Genomic DNA, 8541 nt, shown 5'->3' with positions numbered 1-8541 from the left:
CATTAGTGAGGCAGGCAAAAACTATCATACACGGGAGGATTAAATTACCAGAAAAACAGCACTCCGAATAGACGTGTGTCACAAAACAAACAATACCTCACAATGATGGGGTGCAAAGAACTAAACTAAATAGTGTGTGATAATGACATACATGTGTCTGAACAGGTGATCAGAGTTCAGGTGATTGGGATCTGGAGAGTGAGCTGCGTTCAGGGGATCTATGTGTTTGAGAGTGTGAGCTGGAAAGTGGGCTGGAAAGTGAGCTGCGTTCAGGGGATCTACGTGTTTGAGAGTGTGAGTTGGAAGCAGACGTTACAAGATCATTATACAGCTAATGGCAGTTCGTTTTATTTCCACTCTGATTTATTACAGTGTGTATGCAATTAAATACACAGTGGGTCGCCCGCGATGTTGAGCCATACGATTTCGGTGGCTTTTGGTTATGTGCCAGTTCTCATGAAATTGCTAGGATTAATTCCCCTTCTATTGAAAGGAAGCTACATACTTTTGAGGTCAGGTATGTAGTGTCATCTCATCTCATCAATTTCCTAATTTGGTCCCTGACACCACTCCTCAATGTGCCGTATCTGGTTTATAGGCTAAGCACGCAATTTTCAGCTAATCTACTGACTTGCTTTATAGAGTGGTTGCGGTTATCTGTGAACAATTTGTTTCCCGAGTAGGCTTAATCACAAGTTCCTGTGAGCATATGGCACATTTACTAAAAAAGTCGTAGCAATCTAACCGTTGAAAGTCAATGTTTGAAATCAATGTTATTTTATGAATAACATAAAATCAATGTTATAATAAAAATAATGAATAATAAAATAAATGCTATTAAATCAATGTCAAAATCTTTTTGAAATCGGTGTTATTATAATGATAAAACATTGATTGAATATCGGCTTTGAAACGAATAGGCCTAACCTACCTCAGTGATCGCCTATAGGAGTTGGATTTCAGGGGGACGGACGAGGAGAGGGGGCCTGTTTCCTTTATTTGCCGGACGGTCCAACCCAACCGACAGTCAGTCAGGCGTATATCCTATATCTATCCAAGCTGTTTGCAGAGATAGTGCACTCACTGCAGCGGTCACATTGGGATCTTAACTGGGTAAGTTGTACACCAATATCTCGGACTTAAGTTCAACTTTTAAGTTATATATTCCTCATGTCAGGTTTATTAGCGATAGTACTATTATTAGGGTTACTAGGTTTTCTAGAAGTCCGCATCGTCGTCAGTTTTTTTTCTATGGAATGAAATCGACCATTCGCGCGTTTCTGTGTAAACTATGTACCCGCCGGACTAGTTGGATAAGAGATTTAGAAACAGCACCAATGTTGTCAGTTTATAGTTATAGCTCGGGAGGTGGGGTGCATTTCAGGATAGGCTATGTGGGAAGATAAAACTATTGTTCAGGTTAGGCTATGTCTGTACGCAGTGCAGTGAACTTTTATTGGCAAGGAACATCAGTTGATTCATCAAAGATGCCAACAAGACGTTTGTATGTTTAACACAACATGCTGTTATATTTTGTCCTGAAGAAAATAATCGGGGACTGCTTCAAAATTCAAATTCATGTTTTTGAGCGAAACCAGTATTTTTACAGTGATACCATGTGGATACCTAATTTATTACATTTCTCCACAGATATTACAAGACAAGTTTTCGCTCTCTGCTGAAAAGACAGAAGATGGACTCAGCTATCCACAGCCACCTTGTGCGGAACCAGTCCAGTCTGATTTTGCACGCTGGGTATTCCAACGACACCTGTCGCTTCAATGAGGAGTTTAAGTACATCCTACTGCCTGTGTCCTACAGCCTGGTGTGTGTTGTGGGTCTGGTGCTGAACTCAGTGGCTCTGTGGATGTTCCTGACCAAGATGCGACCGTGGAACACCAGCACCGTCTACATGTTCCACCTGGCCCTCTCAGACTTCCTGTACGTTCTCTCCCTGCCCACCCTCATCTACTACTACGCTAACCGCAGCCACTGGCCCTTTGGCGTCGCCGCCTGCAAGATCGTCCGCTTCTTGTTCTACGCCAACCTCTACTGCAGCATCCTTTTCCTCACCTGCACCAGCGTCCACCGCTACCTGGGCATCTGCCACCCCATCAAGGCCCTGACCATGGTGAAGCCGCGCCATGCCCATGCCGTGTGTGGCATGGTGTGGGCTGCCGTCACGGCGTGTCTGGTGCCCAACCTCATCTTCGTCACCACCAGTCAGAGGGATAACGACACGTTGTGTCACGATACGACCAGTCCGGAGCAGTTTGAGGAGTATGTGGACTACAGCTCTACGGTCATGGTCCTGTTGTTCGGCGTCCCCTTCGTGGTCATCATGGTCTGTTACTGTCTGATGGCGAGGGCTCTGTGTCGGCACAGACGGGGGCTTTCGCCCAGCCAGCGGAGCTCACCTTCACGCACCAAGTCCATCAAGCTGATTGTGGTGGTGCTGGTGGTGTTCGCCGTGTGTTTTGTACCTTTCCACATCACACGCACGCTCTACTATACCTACCGCATGCTGGATGCCAAATGTGAATTCCTGAACGTCGTTAACTTTGCCTATAAGATCACCAGGCCCCTGGCCAGTGTGAACAGTTGTATTGATCCCCTCCTGTATTTCCTGGCTGGGGATCACTACCGCGCTAAGCTGGTCAAAGCTCTCACTGGTAAGAGACAGACAACCACCAGTCGCTCCGCTGCCTACCTGCAAAACCGCCCTAGTAACAACCATGAGATCGCCCTGGTCTATAAGAACTCAGACTCGAAAGCCAGCGGTGAACCTGAGAGATAGTGGGTAATTCATATGGACATCTATGGGGTATCATATATAGATATGCCTAACCTCCGTAATATAAACACGGAGGAAACGGTTAACAGTCCTGGGCTGGCCACTACACAGCTGCACTTCCTTTGGATGCTGTTCTGTCATTTCGGACACAGGATGACTACATGCTGATCGATGGGGCCTCATTACAGAGCCCAGATCTGTGTGAAGTTCAGTTACTATAAGGCTGTTGGGGCAAAGCCTTTCCTTAAAGGGGAATGAAGAAGTGGGTGTGGGATTGGTCAGAAAACAGACCCCTTATCATCACCAACATTTTGCAGCAGTGTTGGATGCAGTACCGTTAAATCCTATCTACATTCCCCCTTGTTAGCAAGAATCTATGTGAAAACCAAGTCTGTTTTATACATTTACATACAGTCTCTAGTTCCTACTCTGAATGCTTTGCTGCCAGTTTCCCTCATTTTCATTGTGGCGGTTGCATTGTTTGGAAGACAGAGTTAAAATTCTTTCAACCAGGGAAACAAAACAGTCTCTTTATCTCTGTCTGAGCCAGACTGTAGTTTCCTACTGTTACCACAGACTGAGGAACTACAGGAACGAAGCCTGTTTTGTACAATAGCTACAGAACTCTGAAGAGCAGAAGGAGAAACGAATGTATGCAATCTGTAATCTAAATGTTTGTGTTATTATGGCAGCACGTACTCAGAGAGAGGATTTGTGAATGGATATGACAGGTGTTAAAAACAGTGGGTTATTGTGATCATCAAGAGAGAAGGTCAAAATCCTAGAAAACATTATTTAGACATATGATCGAAGGGTTTTCGCTGGCTTCCAGTAAGAGTGGAGGTGACATCATATTTAGCAACAGGCTCAGATATTGTGAGGCAATCTGAAACAGTTGAACAGAAACAGTGCATGTACCAGGAGACTCATTCTGGTAGATATTGGAGCTTTATCCCTCTCCCAGCTGTTTTTGTCCTTCAGCGCAGAGCCTCCACAGCTGTCTCTCTGTCTGTCTCTGCTGTGAGGAAACCAGGGGAGGGGTGGTGTGGGGGAGTAGAGAGACTGAATGGGTGTGTGGGCTGGAGTATCAACTCCATCCAACAACCCACACTACGGATAAAGGGGGGATTTTCCTACATTATCCAATTGGGACTTAGAGCTGCACACAACATGGCTATTTTCACACAGATTTTGGTTGTTGTTGTTGTTGACACTCTGTCCATGGCAAAACAGATGTCTCTGTAAAGTAGATTGTAAGTCAGAGGTCTGTTCCTAAGGGTACTTAAAGTACTATACTGCTGTCATGTTTAAGCTACTAGTAATGTATATAAAGGGCATTATAACCTAGGTTCAAGGTACAGACTGAGGAACTTGAACCTAGGTTCAAGGTGTGTGATAGGAAAACACTTGGTTCTATAGGTCTATAACATTATAATGACATTAAATATATGTTTTATATATCTACATTTTCTTAGTTTGCTTACTGGTTATCATGTTATTGTTGCACCAACTATTACCAAGTAATAACAATATCCCTATTGTGCAATGTCAATAACCATCCATGACATCGGTTGATTAACCACAATCTCAGTTTGTGTGTGTGTATCAAATTGAACTCCATGCTGCAGTGTCTTGCAGACTTGAATGGGGTTATGGTAGAGGGGGTGTGTGGGAAAGTGATGAGCGGTTGCGTGTCTCACCGAAACATGAGGCGTTACCGGGTGTAGGTCCTCCATTAATCAGACAGGGGAGACCTGAGGAAGTGGGAGGACAGAACTGGGCAGCACAGAGAAACAGGACCAGGAAGTGAGCTGGTCATGGTACTGTACTGTTTGGGTTTTTCCCTGCCTGGGCCGTTCCTAGAAAACAAAGCTGGTCCCACCAACACACCATGGAAAAGAGCTTGTGTTTCCACTTTCCAGCCAAGGCTCTGTCTTGATTGTCCAGTGTAATCATCCATAAATAATCTGACATTGAGATCTGACAGAGGGGAAGACCAGCTCTCCATAAAGTAGATAATGTTATGTTCTCCGCAGTACACAGCAGGTGTATTCTCCATCTTTCTGTCGGGCATTGCTAGTCGATGCTCTCCTTTCCAAAAGGCTGCATCAACAGGCATATTGAAATACACATTTTATGCTCAAAGAGACCAGTTGCTGCAGTCATCCAGTGATGGGAATGCAAGCCCCAGGAAGAATATGTTTTACATGGATATGTATCTGAACATTTGTCCTCTGGGTCAGAGATTTGGAATGCCATGAGCACTAGCGCCTCTCTGTGGGCTGAGTGTGACAAGGCGGATTAGTGGTGTGCATTGGTGCCTTTGAAGATGGAATAGAAATGGAGCAATGGAATACAAAATGTTACCTAGGCCTAAATGGTTTAGTACTAATCAATATATCTTTTTCAAAAAAAATATACATTTAATTTCAAGGCCTTTTTTTAAAACAAAATAAGTCTTAGGCCTATCAAAATATATGATCAACTCTGTGGTTAGGATATATAATATTGTGTAAACCAACCACATAAAATGTCATTACCAATAGTGCTATATACTATATCACTGCACCTCTTTACAGCAGCGTGTTGTTGCATGTAGGATGTTCTCAGTTTGGTCAGTAGGTGTCCCCATTGGTTTCTTTACTAAAGCATGAGCATCGTGAAACCATATCAGCTATTTACGTATGAGCTTATCACTCTTATTGGGATATAGGCTGATATTGTTCGGGGTGATGATGAGTTGATAATAATCTTAACCAGAAATAAAAGAGATAAAAGAGGGAACGTTTTACAATGAGGGTCTTCAACAATATTTTTTTCAGTCAGGACCAAACCAATTAATTTCTTTGCGGAAAATATGAAGGGTCTCAATATTTCCTATATTAACAAAACATGAGGAATTTATACATTTTCATTGGTATAGTGTAAACAGCCAAGTAAAAAAAAGCTCTGTATAGCTTGCTACATGAGGAGGCTTAATGGAGAAAGTATCACGTTTATCATAAAGCAAGTTTATACAGCCTAGTCTCTGTAATTAATTTACCACAAACGATATTTCAATGCTAGAAGTTGGTATAAAATTAAATAAAATGCAAACATACTTCTTTGAAACCTCTATTTTGTAAATATCTGTAAATATTGTCCCTTTATATTTTGTAAGGACTACGCACATGCAGAACATTTATTAATGCAATAAGTTCTCTGACATTTTTATACATTTATGAAGGCTGCAATGGACGTGTACAATAAGCTTTGTAATTTGCGAATAGCATATTTTGATAAATGTAAATTAAAGTCTTATGTAAATATTAGCATACATCCACATGCATATGGAAACCATGCATTGTTATAGCCTACAACTTTGAAAATATTACGCTAAACATATTTTTATAGAACTTATAGAAAAAAATGATTGAGTTATTTCATGTTTAAAGCCTAATCATCTCTAAACATCTCGGCTATTTTGCAGGATATGGGGTTATACATTTCAAAAGCTTGATGGGCTCCATAAAAACGTATCACCTGCCTGTTATATATACCTTCCACCAAAAACGTAAAATATACTGATTTAATTGAAATATATATACTTAAATAAACACAGAAAATATTTTTTCTGCATGTTTTCATTCGGCCCCATATTTTTGTTCCTTTTTTAATTCGAATATTTTTGTTTTGACATTAGGCTTGCTGACATGCAGTGTTTTAAAGTATTGCATGAGATAAAACGCTGCATTTAATTATATATTCAATTGCATGTATTATTTTTCATCCGCTAAGTAATGATCCCATCACAAGAGAAGGATCCGCGCGGGTGGAGTGGAGGTTCGCGCGGATCCTTTTCTTGTGATGGGATCATTACCCTCCAAGGCCATCCGGCGCTGCACAGGTGAGAGGAAAATCTGTGTTGAATGCTCATGGTCACAGTATTGTAGACACCAGACTATGGAAAAAATAACAGATAATACGTTTCTAATCATAGACTATTATACCAAGTGTGAAAGGAAGAAGACGCTTTCCGCAGTAAATCGACTTCTCCAGGCGAAGCAGATAATATTCTCCATCATGTTTGTTAGATACATTAAAAATGTCTTTCCCACTCTCTTCGTGTGAGACTACCTATTTTAAATGTAATCTTCAATGGGGGTGGGACATCCCAAGGAGTTTGGCATATGAAACCTAAAGTTGAGTTGATAGGTCCACAGAAGAAGCAGGAACTGATAGGCCTATGTCAACTGAAAGGTGCATGTCTTTTTTAAATATAATAATACTTTTTCAAATATCTACTATTACTATTAATAACAGGTTCATATTTCTCCACTAGGCACATACGTCAATTCAACGTCTATTTCACGTTGGTTCAACGTAATTTCATTGAAAGGACGTGGAAACAACGTTGATTCAACCAGTGTGCGTCCAGTGGGTCAGGCCTACGGAGGCAATAAAATTATTGAGTTCTGCTAGGGAATCTGCCATAGAGGCTATCATTTGAACTCCATCGACAGTGGTAGCATCCAAATTATATGTTTAGAATGGTCAGAAATGTTTTTGTAAAACAGACAGGATATCGAGCTATGAACGAGGGGGCCTGAGAAAATAATTAATGCATTTGGCAAGTGCCGAATATAATGTCTGTATTCTCTAGAAATGAGAAAATACAGTTAGGCCTATCTTAATTAATCTCCTCAATTGAGTCCTACTGAAAAAATGCGCCAAAACAGCAGTGTTCGAAGTCAATTGAACTCACCTATTTTCGTTGGCCTTGTTAACACAATTTGTTCAATCATTTCACCAGTGAATTTAGTTTTGTTTCATACTTTTGGATTCATAAATGTTTCATGTTAATCAGTTAGTCCCACAACAAATGTACTTATAACTTGGTGTAGGGAAAGTGTCAGAGAAATTACACAAGCCATGAGCATTGGAGAAGATAAGAAAACCATTGCATTGCTGAACAGAGGTCAGTCTTGGAGGTCAGCGTTTTGCCTAATATGATTGTTTGTTAGCCTACTAGCATAGAATGAACAGTGTAGGGTACCTACCCTCTTTTATTTTATTTTTTAAAATGTTTAACCAAAACTAATTTTGAGTATTATTTATGTGAATACACTTGAGTTTATGTTTTAATTTCTAGAGTCAATATCCTATGATATGGTATTTGTTGAGCTTCAAGGTTCTCTCTTTGTCTGTAGGCAATTTTTGTAAAGGGCCAAATTATTTGGAAGAAATGTAGGATTTCAAGGATGTGTGGATTTGAATTGAACTGGAGAGGCTGAGAATGGAGGGGAAGAGTGACATAAAGAGGAGAGAAGTTCATTATCCAGATGAAAAGGAAACCAACGGCTTTTACAGTCTCCATGGGAACCAGCCTTTCTTTTGCTTTCAGACCTATGATAAGGTACTTCACAGCATTAAGCACAATTATTGCAAGGTAAAAAGAGGAAATATTGCTTTCCAATGCTAATAGATGTTAGATATTGATTGGCATGGCGATTCATGTAGAGCTATGCCCTAAATGTTTCACCTGGCACTCTCCAGCCTTTTAAATGGTGACTTTGGACATGAGTGGCTCGGAGGTTATCCCTGATGGCTCGGCGATGCACTGAGGACCTAGACTGCCAACTCTCTCTCACTGATCATAACATGTCGTTTGCTAGTGGAAAAACACAGATTAGACACTAGAACAGGGATGTGCAACTTTGATGGTGGAGGGGGCCACAAATAATTGGAACTCATCAGATTCCCACTGG

General features: G+C 41.1%; 1 protein-coding gene across 1 annotated transcript; it reads left to right on the top strand.

The window, feature by feature from the left end:
- Positions 1 to 198: 198 nt before the first annotated feature.
- Positions 199 to 4260, top strand: LOC111967444 (P2Y purinoceptor 4-like). Its single transcript, XM_023992475.2, has 2 exons — positions 199 to 1113; positions 1651 to 4260. The coding sequence occupies exon 2, from the start codon at positions 1694 to 1696 to the stop codon at positions 2795 to 2797; it is 1104 nt and encodes a 367-aa protein (XP_023848243.1). The 5' UTR covers positions 199 to 1113; positions 1651 to 1693; the 3' UTR covers positions 2798 to 4260.
- Positions 4261 to 8541: the final 4281 nt, after the last annotated feature.

The sequence above is a fragment of the Salvelinus sp. IW2-2015 genome, linkage group LG8 (genome assembly GCF_002910315.2).
Source record: "Salvelinus sp. IW2-2015 linkage group LG8, ASM291031v2, whole genome shotgun sequence".
NCBI lineage: Eukaryota > Metazoa > Chordata > Actinopteri > Salmoniformes > Salmonidae > Salvelinus > Salvelinus sp. IW2-2015.
Note: the sequence above shows the minus strand (reverse complement) of the source record. Positions and strands in the feature narration are given on the sequence as shown.